This window comes from Pristis pectinata, chromosome 2 (genome assembly GCF_009764475.1).
Source record: "Pristis pectinata isolate sPriPec2 chromosome 2, sPriPec2.1.pri, whole genome shotgun sequence".
NCBI lineage: Eukaryota > Metazoa > Chordata > Chondrichthyes > Rhinopristiformes > Pristidae > Pristis > Pristis pectinata.
Genome location: NC_067406.1, coordinates 141,686,507 through 141,701,452, shown reverse-complemented (window position 1 = coordinate 141,701,452; position 14,946 = coordinate 141,686,507). Strand labels below are relative to the sequence as shown.

General features: G+C 45.8%; 1 protein-coding gene across 2 annotated transcripts in view; it reads left to right on the top strand.

The window, feature by feature from the left end:
- Positions 1–14,946, top strand: part of LOC127567401 (alcohol dehydrogenase class-3) — a 34,651-nt gene that overhangs the window by 12,571 nt on the left and 7,134 nt on the right. For both annotated transcript variants that reach the window (XM_052010278.1, XM_052010276.1), the window contains exons 3-7: positions 1,220–1,361; positions 4,149–4,236; positions 8,251–8,470; positions 11,094–11,354; positions 13,911–14,046. In XM_052010278.1, the coding sequence (XP_051866238.1) occupies positions 1,220–1,361; positions 4,149–4,236; positions 8,251–8,470; positions 11,094–11,354; positions 13,911–14,046 (847 nt within the window). The remainder of the gene's footprint in view (positions 1–1,219; positions 1,362–4,148; positions 4,237–8,250; positions 8,471–11,093; positions 11,355–13,910; positions 14,047–14,946) is intronic.

Here is a 14,946-nt window from a genome sequence, read left to right as displayed (position 1 = left end):
TTCCGTCACTACCCATGGCAGCGTATTCCAGGTACTCACCACTCTCTAGGTGAGAAAAGTCCCCTTCAGATCCTCTCTAAATCCCTTACTCTAAATCTATGTTCTCTAGTTTTATTTACCTCTGATAAGGTAGACTGCAGGAAACTTTTCCCCCTATCTATACCTCTCGATCATGTCCCCTCTTAACCCCCTCCACTCCAGGGAGAACAGACCCAGCCTCTGCAGTCTCTTCTAACTTTATAGTTAGGAGAAATTACGTGCAATTCTGGTCACCTCGCTATAGGAAGGATGTTAAGGCTTTAGAGAGGGTGCAGAGGAGGTTTACCAGGATGCTGCTTGGATTAGAGGGCATGTGCCATCAGGAGAGGCTGGACAAACTTGGGCTCTTTTCTCTGACTGAGGGGTGATCTGTTGGAAGTGTATAAAATTATGAGTGGCATAGATAGGGTGGACATCAGTATCTTTTTCTCCATTGTTGAGCGATCCAATACCAGAGGGCATGCATTTAAGGTGAAGGGGGGTAGATTCAGAACAGATGTGAGGGGTACGTTTGTTTTACTGAGAGAGTGGTGGATGCCTGGAATGTATTACCTGATAGGGTGGTGGAGGCAAATTCATTGGGGGTTTCTAAGAGGGGCTTGGATGGGCACATGAATGAGAAGAAAATAGAGGGATATGGCCATTCTGTAGGTAGGAGGGAATAGCTATGTCGGCACAACATTGTGGGCTGAAGGGCCTGTTCTGTGCTGTGCTGTACTGTTCTATGAAATGCTCCATCCTGGTAAATCTCTGCATCCTCTCCAGTGCCATCTCATCTTTCCTATAGTGTGGTGACCAGAACAGCAAGCAGTACTCCAGCTGAGGTCTGACTGATGATTTATAAAGTTGGAGACTAACCTTTGGACTCCCAGCTTTTTCCTATAACCCTAAACAACTTGGCATTGACAGATTTTTTGGTAACCATGGATTTAGCATTAATAAATGACTTTGGGTCAACTGTTATTTGCAGGACAAAGTTTGAAACTTCTACCATGCCTTGTAACTTCACTGCATCTCATTTGTACACACTGCTCCCAGTTCTAGTTTCTCCACCTGGTGAAAATAATTTCCTGCGTTGGTCCATTTTGTCTTGGATGTGCTTGTAAAGTACTGATTGGGAGATATTATGAAAGGTTGAGATTGTTTCCTGCTTAATGAAGTTGTGACATTTGCCTGTCAGATTGTTGCCACCGGTGTCTGCCACACTGATTCCTACACCCTGAGTGGCTCTGATTCGGAGGGACGTTTCCCAGTTATTCTTGGCCATGAAGGAGCTGGCATTGTGGAGAGTGTTGGAGAGGGAGTGACCTCCTTCAAAGCAGGTAAAGAAGTAAAGAAAGCTTTAAAATCTTTCCCTGAAAGACGAAGAAATATGAGTTGCAAAAAGTTACGTTTCAGTCCATTGTTGGATTGGGTATGGCTGCACTGGAGAAGGTTGTGGCTTCAGGCTGCACTGGAGAAGGTTGTGGCTTCAGGCTGCACTGCTGAGGGAGTGTTGGGATGTTGGAAGTAATGTCTTTTGGATGAGATGTTAACATTGCTGTCTCGGGTGCATGTACAAAATCCAAAGGCAGTATTTCAGCGAAATGTGAGTTACATCAAGTGTCCTGTCCACTATTTTCTCTTGCTGAACACCTCCTCCCTCACCACCATCCAGGGCCCTAAACACCCCTTCCAGGCGAGGCAGTCAATCACATGTATCATGGACACCAGCCTCCCCTCCTTGGACTCTATCTTTACCTCTCGCTGTCTTGGTGAAGCAGCTGGCATAATCGAAGACCCTACCCACCTGGGTCATTCTCTCTTCTCTTCTCTCCTCTCCTCTTCCATCGGGTAGAAGATACAGGAGCCTGAAGGCACGTACCACCAGGCTTAAGGACAGCTTCTACCCCACTGTGATAAGACTATTGAACGGTTCCCTTATACAATGAGATGGACTCTGACCTCATGATCTACCTTGTTGTGACCTTGCACCTTATTGCACTGCACTTTCTCTGTAGCTGTGACACTTCTCTGTAGCTGTGACACTTTCTCTGTAGCTGTGACACTTTGTACTGTTACTGTTTTTACCTGTACTACCTCAATGCACTCTGTACTGACTCAATGTAACTGCACTGTGTAATGAATTGACCTGTACGCAGGTACACAAGACAAGTTTTTCGCTGTACCTCGGTACAAGTGACAATAATAAACCAATACCCTCCAGCCTTACTTACTGCATCCTGATGTGGCCTCCCCTACATCGGTGAGACCAGATGCAAACTGGGTGACCGGTTCGCCGAGCGCCTGTGCTTCGTCTGCTGTGACCATCTACATCTCCCGGTTGCCAGCCTTTTTAATTCTCTTCCCCGTTCCTCCTTTGCTGCCAGGGTGAGGCTAAGTGGAAGCGAGAGGAACAGCCCCTTGTATTCCGCCTGGCTACAACGCAGTGGCACCAGCATTGAATTCCCCAGCTTCTGGTAACTGCTCCCCCTCTGTCCCCATTTCTCTCTCCCTCCTCCTGATCTACCCAGTTCTCCCTATACTCCCCCCAGCCCCCATCACCCTGTTCTTTCCCCTCCTCCACCCCCTCCATCGGCCCAACACCCACACACCCCTCCCACTGGGTCCCCTCCCCACCTCTCCCTCCATCATCTGCAGTCTTTTGTTGCCTCCACCTATCGCCACCCGCTCCCGGCCTTATTCCCACTTTCCCCTTCCTCTACCACCCCTGTCACCTGGATCCACCTGTCACCTCCCGCTCCACCTCTTTATATTGGCCATCTCCCCTCTATCTTTCAGTCCAGATGAAGGGTCTTGACCTGAAACGTCAACTGTCCATTTCCCTCCATCGATGCTGCCTGACCTGAGTTCCTTTAGCTTTCTGTATATTACTGTGGACTAGTTTATCTGGGTCATTATCGTGTTGCTGTTTCCGGGAGCTTCCTACATGCAAGTTGGATACTGCATTTCCTACATTACAGTTCTTCGAGAGTACTTCAATGGCTGTGAAGTAGTCTGGGACATTCTGGAAGGTGTTACATAAAAACATTTTTTGTTGAATAATTAACAGTTACTGGGGTGAGACAGGATTGAATCGTATCTTGTGTTCATTTCAAAAGGTTTTTTCTAAACCATCCTTATTGGGTGGGGAGAAGATCAGTCAGCATTTTGATAAACATTGAAATTTTCCAGAGAGTATATCAAATTCTCTCTCAAGCCATTTCTCAAATTCTGAATTAAAATTCCTTCTTCAGGCTGAGCTGTGGTCTAATAGGAAGAGGGGTGAGACGGGATGATGTGGTATAGAACGGAAACAGTGCAGGACAAAGCCGTTTGGCCCATGCTGCCTCCACTGGCTATTTTAGAGCTTTCCGATTGTCCCATTCTTTACCCACAGCCCTGTAAACTTGCACGGATACAGGCCCTTTGGCCCAACCAGTCCATGCCGGCCACGTCCACCCAGCTAGTCCCAGTTTCCTATGTTCGGCCCATATCCCTCCCAAGTCCCACCCTATCCAAGTGCTTCTTAAATGATACTGTTGTACCTGCTTCACCCACTTCCTCTGGCAGCTCATTCCATACACTCACCACCCTCTGTGTGGAAAAGTTGCCCTTCAGGTCCCTGTTAGATCTTTCCCATCTCACCCTTAAACCTGTGCCTCCTTGTTTTGAACTCCCCTACCCCGGGGAAAAGACCCACGGTAACATCCACCTTATCTATGCCTCTCGTAATTTTAAACACTTCTATAAGGTCTATGTCTGTACAGACATCTGTATGTTTATCTTTCAAGTATTTCTCCAAATCCCTTTGCGAGATCTTATTGAATTTTCTTCCACTGTTCTTTCAAGCAGCATGCTGTAGATCACAACTCTCGCAAAATATGAAGATTTCCTTATTTCCTCTAGTTTCTCTTGTAAATTATTTTATTTCCCTGTCCTCCAGGTGGGACATGGTGCAGCCATAATCTAATTGAATGGCAGAATAGCTGCCTCCTGTTCTTGTTTCTGACACTCCTGGAATGTAATATAGAATAATAAGATAATAAATATCTTGTCCACCACTCTTGGATGGATGGAAGAACTGAATGCTTTGGTTTTGTCTGATGCAGTGTCCTCTTGTTTATAAGGTGATCGAGTGATTCCACTTTACATACCGCAGTGTGGGAAATGCAAGTTTTGCCTGAGTCCCAAGACCAATCTCTGCCAGAAGATCAGGTAGACCATCACTGCTTTTCATTGTTTTTGAAAGTCAAGGTTATTGTCATCTGCACAAGTCCATGTGTGCACAGGTGCAATGAAAAACTTACTTGCAGCAGCATCACAGGCACATAGCATCAGATAAGCAGCATTCACAAGTAAAACATAAACTAGACATAAACTATACACAATTTTTACAAGAAAGAACACAATTAAAATTTAAAAAAAGTCCATTTTAGTGCAAAGTGATCAAAGTGGTCACAGTGCTACTAAACTGTATCCATATGTAGTCTAGGTTTAACTTGGTGACTTTCAAATGTCTCTGCACTAGGAACACCATTTGAGTATTGGCACATACCTCTGAGGTTTCTCGTAACTATGGGCACACATCCTGGCTCTCCCAATGAGTGGTCAGCCCAAGGGACGATCAGCCAGTTTACAGCACAGAAACAGTCCATTGGCACAACTGGTCTGTTCAAGTGTTGATGCTCTAAACAAGCCTCCACTCTCTTTACATTACTGTATCATCTCTGTACAATAACAACTTTTAAAGGACAGTTGGACAGATAGATGGATAGGAAAGGCTTAGAGGGATACGGGCCAAACGCGGGCAAATGGGACTAGCTTAGATGGGCATCTTAGTCGGCATGGACCAGTTGGGCCGAAGGGCCTCTGTATGACATTATCCCATCCTATCAACAAATCCTTCTGTTCCTTTCTCCTCAAAGTATCACTTCATTAAGCATCTAACATGCCAGTTCTAGAGAAACCTAAATGCAAATTCTGGTGAATAAGGAGTGTTTCTCCAAGTGTACAAGAAACTTGTGAATGTATATTTATGAAAGTGGTTGGTGCTAGAGATAGTATTGACCTTCCTATCATTCTATAGGTTACTGGTGGTGGGATTATGGTTTAGAACATCAAACAGTACAGTACAGCACAGTACGGGCCCTTCGGCCCACAATGTTGTGCCGACCTATATAAACCTTATCCCCATTCAATCTATGGCCATCTCCCATAACCCTCTATTTTACTTTCATCCATGTGCGTATCTAAGAGTCTCTTAAATGACCCTATCGTATCGGCCCCTACCACCACCCCCGGCAGTGCGTTCCAGGCACCCACCACTCTCTGTGTAAAAAAAAAACCTACCTCTGATACCTCCCCTGAACTTGCCTCCATGAACCTTAAACTGTGATCTCTAGTATTGGCCATTGCCACCCTGGGGAAAAGATGCTGGCTGTCCACTCTGTCTATGCCTCTCATAATCTTATACAACTCTATCAAGTCTCCTCTCATCCTCCGTCGCTCCAAAGAGAAAAGCCCTAACTCACTCAACCTGTTCTTATAAGACATGCTCTCCAACCCAGGCAGCATCCTTGTAAATCTCCTCTGCACCCTCTCGAAAGCTTCCACATCCTTCCTATAATGTGGCGACCAGAACCGAACACAATATTCCAAGTGTGGTCTAACTAGAGTCTTATAGAACTGCAACGTTACCTTGATCTCCTGGCTAATGAAGGCCAGAACACCATATGTTTTCTTTACCGCCATATCAACTTGTGCAGCAGCTTTGAGCGATCTATATACTTAGAGCCCAAGATCTCACTGTTCCTCCACACTGTTAAGAATACTGCCATTAACCATGTGCTCTGCCTTCAAGTTCGTTCTTCCAAAGTGTATCACTTCACACTTCTCCAGACTGAACTCAGTCTGCCACTTCTCCACCCAGCTCTGCATCCTGTCTAAATCCCGTTGCAACCTACGACAACCTTCTTCACTATCTACTACACCACCGACCTTCGTGTCATCTGCAAACTTACCAACCCATCCTTCCACTTCCTCAACCAAATTATTTATAAAAATCACAAAGAGCAGGGGTCCCAGAACAGATCCCTGCAGAACACCACTGGTCACCGACCTCCAGGTCGAATACTCCCCTTCTACAACCACCCTCTGCCTTCTGTGGGCAAGCTAATTTCGAATCCACACAGCCAATTTCCCATGGATCCTATACCTCATGACTTTCTGAATGAGCCTACCATGGGGAACCTTGTCAAACACCATGCTAAAATCCATATATATCACATCCGCTGCACTACCTTCATCAATTTGTCTTACTTCCTCAAAAAACTCTTATTAGGCTTGTGAGGCATGACCTGCCCTTCACAAAGCCATGTTGACTATCCCTCGTAAGACTATGCTTCTCCAAATGCTCATAAATCCTGTCCCTAAGAATCCTCTCCAATAGCTTGCCCACCACTGATGTGAGACTCACTGGTCTATAATTCCCAGGATTATCCCTTTTACCTTTCTTGAACAAGGGAACAATATTTGCTGTCGTCCAATCCTCCGGTACCTCTCCTGTCGCTAGGGAGGACTCAAAGATCGTCATTAACACTCCAGCAATCTCTGCCCTCGCTTCCCATAGTAATTTTGGGTATATTCTGTCTGACCCCGGGAACTGATCTATCCTAATGCTTTTTAGTAGCTCCAACACTGCTTCTTTCTTAACCTTGACATGCTCCAACACAGTTGCCTGTTCTACACTGACCTCACATTCGTCTAAGCCCCTCTCCCCGGTGAACACTGAAGCAAAATATTCACTCAGGACCTCCCCTACCTCCTTTGCCTCCAGACACATTTTTCCCCCTTATCCCTGAGTGATCCTACCCTCATCTTAGAAATCCTCTTGCTCCTCACATACGTGTGGAATGCCTTAACCCCACTTGCCAAGGCCTTCTCATGTCGCCTTCTAGCTCTCCTAAATCCCTTCTTAAGCTCCTTCCTGGCTACCTTATAACTCTCAAGAGCCCTATCATATTTTTGCTCCTTAAACCTTAAATATACTTTCTTCTCCCTCTTGATTAAACCTTCCACCTCTCTTGTTAACCATGGTTCCTTCACCCTACCATCCTTTCCTTGTCTCAGTGGGACAAACCTATCTAGAACCCCATGTAAGTGGTCCCTAAACAACCTCCACGTTTCTGCAGTGCATTTACCAGAGAACATCTGTTCCCAGTTTATGCTCCTAAGTTCCTGCCTAATACCATCGTAATTCACCCCCCCCCCCCCCAAAAACTACTTTCCCATAAAGCCTGCTCCTATCTTTGTCCGTGGCTTTGCTAAAGTTGTGGTCACTATCCCCGAAATGCTCACCCACCGAGAGGTCTTTCACCTGACCAGGTTCATTGCCTAATACCAGATCCAGCATGGCCTCTCCTCTAGTCGGCCTGTCTACATATTGTGTCAGCAATCTTTCCTGTACACACCTAACAAATTCTGCCCCATCTAAACCTTTTGCACTAAGGAGGTGCCAATCAATATTAGGGAAGCTGAAGTCACCCATGAAAACAACATTGTTATTTTTGCACCTTTCCAAAATCTGCCTCCTGATCTGCTCCTCAGTGTCCTGATGGCTATTAGTGGAGCCTATAGAGTACTCCCAATAGAGTGATCACTCCTTTCCTGTTTCTGACGTCCACCCACACTGACTCAATTGACGATCCTTCTATGCCTTCCCTTCCTACTGCTGTGATACTATCCCTGATTAGCAATGCCACCTGCCACCCCTTCACCCCCTTCCCTATCCCTTTTGAAACATCTAAACCCCAGAACCTCAGGCAGCTGCTCCTGTCCTTGCGACAGCCAGGTCTCTGTAATGGCCACAACATCGTAATTCCATGTACTGACCCATGCTCTAAGCTCATAACCCTTCTCGTGTTAAGGTAAATGCATTTCAACCCATCTAACTGATTTGCATTTATGCCCCGTCCCCTGCCTATCCTTCCTCACTTTCTCTGTATACATTGCATCTACTCCTACACCATCTTCTAATCTAACACTCCGGTTCCCATCCCTCTGCCAACCTAGTTTAAACCCTCCCTGACAGCTCTAGCAAACCTGCTCACAAGGACATTGGTCCCTCTCCATTTCAGGTGTAACCCATCCCTTTTGTACAGGTCGTACCCACCCCATTTGATTGATGTATCTCTTCATTGGTGGAATGCTTATTGATCTGTATCTCATTAGGGTGACCCAGGGGCAGGGTCTGATGCCAGATAAGACCAGTAGATTCACCTGTAAAGGCCAGCAGCTTTACCACTACATGGGGACCAGTACCTTCTCCGAATACACAGTTGTTGCTGATATTTCTCTGGCAAAGATAGATGATGCAGCTCCTCTGGATAAAGTTTGTCTGCTGGGCTGTGGTATTTCCACTGGCTATGGAGCTGCTCTCAACACTGCCAAGGTACTTTTATATAAAGTTTTTAATCTTCCCTGTCTTCAAGCTTCTATTCTGGAGCACAGAAATGAGCCATTGCTGAGATTGTACAGAACTTGTTGCTGTATACTGTTTTGGTGTCCACAGCTAAAGAGGGATATACTCATAGTGTCAATGGAGTGTGTGTTCATTGGATGGATTCCTTTGGGATAAGGGGGTTGTTCTACGAGGAGTGAGTGAGTAGAATTGGCCAATACTGAGGGGACCTTTGAACGATGAGAGATGACCTAGACATTGAGAGGTTTTTTTCCTCAGGTTGGAAAGTCCAGAGCATGGGAACTTCCCCTCAGGATGAGAAAATTCTGAATGCATAGGGTTGTGAATCTTTGAAATTCTCCATCCAAGGGACCTATGGGTGTTTGTCATTGAGTATAGTCAAAACTGAAATCATTTGGATTTTGGACTAAGTACGTCATTACGGGCTCACAGACTTGCACAGCTACACATATGACACTCAAATTTCATTACTTTTGCTTCCAGTCTCCACCCTACTCTCAATTTCAAATGGTGCTTCTGACTCCTCCCTTCCTGTATCAGGGAAAGATTAGCAAGCAGTATCCATTACAACCCTACAGATTCCCAGGGTATCTCAACTATAACTCTCGCCACCCAGCCTCCTGTAAGGAATCCGTTCCATCCTCTCAGTTCCTCTGGCTCCCTCATATTTGCTCGGCTGGTGAGACCTTCACACAGGTGCCTTTGAGATGTCTCCCTGAATGGTGGCTTCCCTTGTAGTAAAGTTGGCAGAGCCGTTGACTATCCCTCATCTACTTCCCCCAAACTATGATCTCACCTCGCCCCCTGGACAGAGCGAATCCCTGGTCCTTGCTTTCCACCCCAGCAGCCTCCACATTCAACAGATTGTCCTTTGCAAGCTTTGCTGCCTTCAGTGAGATTCCAGCACCAGATACAGCTTCCCTTTTCATCATTCTGAAGGATCTGCTCTACTTGTGACTCTCTGGTCATCTCCACCAACCGCTCCCCTTCTCCCGGCACTTTCCCAGGCAGTTGTTGGACGTCTCTTCCCACCATCCAGGAAACCAGACGGCCTTTCAGGTGAAGCAGTGATTCACTTGCACAACTTGGTGTGTTGCATTCGGTTCTCACGGTGAAGTCTCCTCTACCTTGGGGAAATCAAACACATTGGGTGCTCTGTGGAGGATATCTGTTTGGTCTGCAGGGGCAATCCTGAATTTCCAGTTGCCTGTAATTCTCCATCCCACTCCCATTCTGACTTGTCTGTCTGTGACCTACTGCCCTGTTATTATGAGACCTGACGGAAGTTTGAGGACAGCACTTCATATTCATCTTCCTGAGGCATTTCATAACTTTGTATCTCAATTAAATCTCTCCTCAGCCTATCATCCAAATAACCTCAGCCTAGATAGTCTCTCCTCATAACCTACTAACGTCCTCCAACCTCTCCTCCACCTTCTGCAGGGCTCTTGTGTTGTTCCTGCAGTGTGGTGACCAGACCCATGTGCTCCAGCTGTGGTATAACCAACATTTTTACTGTTATACCAAGATCTTGCTCCTCTTGTATTCTATGACGTTTCAGACGTAATCTCATTGAAACGTAGGGCAGGCACGGTAGTGTAGCAGTTAGCGTAACGCTTTACAGCGCAAGCGACCCGGGTTCAATTCCGGCTGCTGTCTGTAAGGAGTTTGTATGTTCTCCCCGTGTCTATGTGGGTTTCCTCCGGGCACTTCAGTTTCTTCCCACATTCCAAAGATGTACGGATTAGGAAGTTGTGGACGTGCTATGTTGGCGCCGGAAGCATGGCGACACTTGCGGGCTGCCCCCAGAACACTCTACGCAAAAGATGCATTTCACTGTGTGTTTCGATGTACATGTGACTAATAAAGAGATCTTACCTTACGTACAAAATTCTGACTGTGGGGATGATGTTTATCCTGTCTAGATATTAGAACGAGGGCTCAGGACTGGTCAATGGAAACTGCTTCACCCAGTGAATCTTCGGAATTCTCTACCCAAGAGTGCGTGGAACTGAGTACAGGCAGTCCCCAGGCTAAGGAAGGGTTCCGCTCCTGAGAACTGTTCTCTCTAAATCAGAAATGTCCGTTTTCTATAGTAACCCATATCTTATTGCTCTACGTACGCTTGCTATGATTCTTTAATTTCATTAAATAATTCACCGCACTACCTGTAATTAAACTAATGGAATATATACTGCATCCAGTTATTAATGAACATTTTGAAACATTTTATCATTATTCACTTGAAAAACACTTTAAAAAATATATGGGAGGATTCGCGTAACGTCAGACTTCTAGAAGTCAGGGCATTCATAACTCAGGGAGCCCCCGTATAATTAATTTGGAGGTTGATAGTTTTGTTTTGGTCTACTTGGGGATTCAAGTGATAAGGGGTTTGCAGGAAAGTGATGCTGAGGTGAAAGATCAGCCATGAAGGGCCGAATAGCCTACACCTGATTCTGTTCCTTTTATGGTCTTATGATTACATTGAGGGAATGTCACTGGGAAGGGCTATTCTGTTCCAGAAATGTGTTGGAATCTTGGCTGAACACCATGCTCTGTCTGCCCAACTGACTTTGTTCCTGAATCCCAGGTCGAACCGGGCTCCACCTGTGCTGTGTTTGGACTGGGCGCAGTGGGACTCGCCACCGTTATGGGATGCAAGGCCGCAGGCGCCACCCGGATTATTGGTGTCGACATCAACAAGGACAAGCTTGCAAAGGCTAAGGAGTTTGGTGTGACAGAGTTTGTGAACCCTAAGGATCACAACAAACCGATTCAGGAAGTTTTGGTGGAACTAACAGATGGGGGAGTGGACTACTCTTTTGAGTGTATTGGCAATGTTATTACTATGGTGAGTGAGAGACTCTGTTCATTATCTCCCCTCGTCCAATTGTCATCGCTAAAGATAAGCGTGTGTTTTGTATCCAAGCAGAGCTGGTATAGTTTTATTAAATCCCTGGGTGAAAGAGTTTTGCAAAAAGAAAATATTCCTTTCTTAGGGAAAGCCAGTTATTCAACCCATCAAACCTATTCTGCTACTCTGTGAAATCACAGCTGATCTGTCTGTGAACTTCATTTACGCACTCTGGTTCTATAACCCTTAATCTCTTTGCTTAACTAAAAACTAAAGTTCCTGGGCGTCAACATCTCAGAGGATCTATTCTGGGCCCAACACATTGATGCAATCACGAAGAAGGCACGCCAGCGGCTCTACTTCATTAGGAGTTTGAGGAGATTTGGTATGTCACCAAAGACACTTGCAAATTGCTATACATGTACAGTGGAGAGCATTCTGACTGGTTGCATCACCGCCTGGTATTGAGGCTCCAATTCAGAGGATTGCAAGAGACTGCAGAGGGTTATAGACTTAGCCAGCTCCATCACGGGCACAACCCTCACCACCACTGAGGACATCTTCAAGAAGTGGTGCCTCAAGAAGGCGGCATCCATCACTAAGGTCCATCACCATCCGGGACATGCCCTCTTCTCATTACTACCATCAGGGAGGAGGTACAGGAGCCTGAAGACCCACACTCAGCGATTAGGAACAGCGTCTTCCTCTCCATCAGATTTCTGAACGGTCCATGAACCTCATTATTCCTTTTTTTTTCTTCACTTTTTGTTTATTTTGTGATTTATAGTAATTTCACATCTTTGCATTGTAATGCTGCCACAAAACAACAAATTTCACAACATACAAGTCAGTGATAATAAACCTGATCCTGAATCGATGAAACTTGGCTTTGGAAGTTTCAGCTGATCCAGGCTCTTGTAAAAATACAATGCTGCAGATACTGGAAATATGAGCTATAATGCTGGAAAGACTCAGCAGGTCAGGCAGTATTTTTGAAGAGAGGAAGAGAGTTAATGTTTTGGATCAGTGACCTTCCAAAATGGCTGTGACACTCTTCGAAAGTTGTTTACATTTAGATTTGGAAAGTTATGCCTCCTGTGATTTTTTTTTTAGCCATTATTTGATGTAATTCCATAAACTTAAATTGAAAAAGCCTCCAATCTCAACAGAGTTAAAAGGGTGCTTTATAAATTCAAGTTGATTTATAAATTGTCACAAGATATTTTGCAGCAGAGCTGGCAAGCAAACTTTGATGCTGAGCTTCCTCAGGAGATATTGGGGCCCATAGACCCAAACCTTTTCAAAGAGGTGGGTTTTACAGAGCATATGAAGGAGATGGGAGGGAAGCAGCCCAGTTTTGGGAGGGAATGGAATTGCAAAGCCTAGACTGTGACAGCTGAAGGTAAGGGTGCCAATAATGGCCTATGTTTGGAGATGACCGAGAGGGTGGAAGCGGCTGACAGCAGAGTGTTTGTAGCACTAGATTAGTTTGCAAGGAAGGGTGTAGGTGATCCCTGGAGAGATTCCAAAGGTCGGAGACTTGCAGCCATTAAAATAAATTATTATTACAGTCCATTCCAATGTCTTGCTCATCGACTGCTTTTCATTTGTGCTGCTTGTCTTTAAAAGCAGTTGTTTTGCATAAAAACAGAAGAAACGGAAGCAGGAGTTGATCAGTCAGACCCTTGAGCCTACTCCGCCTTTCAATGTAATCAAGACTGATCCAATCTTGGCCTCAACACCATTTCCCACTCTCTTTGTACACCCCTTGACTTTTCCTTGGTCCCCGACACAAACCCTTCTCTCTAACCATGCCCCCATCTTTCTGTCACTTTTCTCCCTTGCCCCAGGCCCATTTTCCATAGTCGCTCTCCGTGAAGCTGAACCAGACTGTTCCTGACCTTGGTGTCCTGATTGATCTGGACCTGAAGTTACAGCAGCACATCATCTATCATCAAGGTGACCCTGTATCCACTGTACATCATCCCATCTACACCCTTAACTCAACTCATCACCCTTTTGATCTCTGGTCCAATTTACCCATTAACTTTGTGCTTTCTGACTGACTGACTGTAAACTGTTCACATTTTTGAGTCCCTCTGTTGCCACAGTTCCCTTCATCACTGAAACCTCCTCAGTCCTACAACCTTCCCAGACCCTGCTTCCCTCCAACCCTGGCCTCTTGGGCATCCATGACTTTAACTATTTCATCACTGGCAGCTGCCAAGGCCCCAAGCTCTAGAATTCGCTCTGAAATCCCCTCCATCGATACACCACTGGCTCCTTCTTAAGATGTTCCTTAAAACCTACCCCTGTGACCAAACTTTTGACCACCTACCCCAGTTGACTCGGTGTGGAGTTGGGTTGGATTTGCTCCTGTGAAGCTCCTCGACCTGACAGAATGTTGAAGGTGCTATATAAATGGAAGTTGCTGTTGCTGTTGTTAAACTCTTGTCATTTACAACAAACTCTAACTTGTATTGTTTCCTGTTTTGTTTCTCTGCACCCACCCTCTTTGTCACCTTTAACGTGCTCCCCAAAATAATCTTGCAGAGGGCGGCCCTAGAAGCCTGCCACAAGGGCTGGGGAACCAGCGTCATCGTTGGGGTCGCGCCTGCAGGCCACGAAATCGCAACGCGTCCCTTCCAGCTGGTGACCGGTCGTGTCTGGAAAGGAACTGCATTCGGAGGTAACGCCCGTGCATTGGGACTCGAACTGTCCTTGATTACTGACTTACTGGACCTTGCTTTACTCCACTGTTTAACTTGGAAACTATTTTCCCATCCTGAAAGTGGGAGGCTCCTGTTTTAGGAATGCTCCAGTTTCAGAAGCCGTGTCCGTGCTGCAGGGGAGAATGAGGAATGGGGCTTGAAGTCCAAGACCCGACGACGATCATTTAAGTTTTTCTTTCTGATTGGTCACGTTTCTCCCACGATCGGCTCTTGGCCCCAATTCCTCACCACCTCGAGTAGTCCTCGAGTCAGAGTTACACAGCATGGAAACAGGCGCTTCGGCCCAACTCGTCCATGCCAACTGAGGTGCCTACCATACTAGTCCCATTTGCCTGCATTTGGCCCGTATCCCTCTGAACCTTTCCTATCCATATACCTGTTCAAGTGTCTTTTGAATGTTGTACCTGCCTCAGGTGACTCAATCTCTCCTCATAGGCTAACCCCCTCATCTCCAGAATCAACCTGGTGAACCACCTCTGCACTGCCTCCAAAATCAGTATATCTTCCCTCAAGTAAGGAGACCAGAACTGCACACAGTACTCCAGGTGTGGCCACAGCAAACCAACCTTTTGCGATTCATGCACAAACACTCCCGAGTCCCTCTGCACAACAGCATGTTGCAATCTTTCACCACTTAAATAATAATCTGATCTTCTATTTTTCCTTGCAAGGTGGATGACGTCGCATTTACCAACATTGTACTCCCATCTGCCAGACCCTTGCCCACTCACTTAACCTATCTATATCTCTCTGTAGATTCTCCGCATCCTCTGCTACATCTATTTCGTTTATTGCCTGTGCCACTGTAATATTATTTAGTGGCCTATAGACAACTCCTACCAGTTATTTTTTCCCTT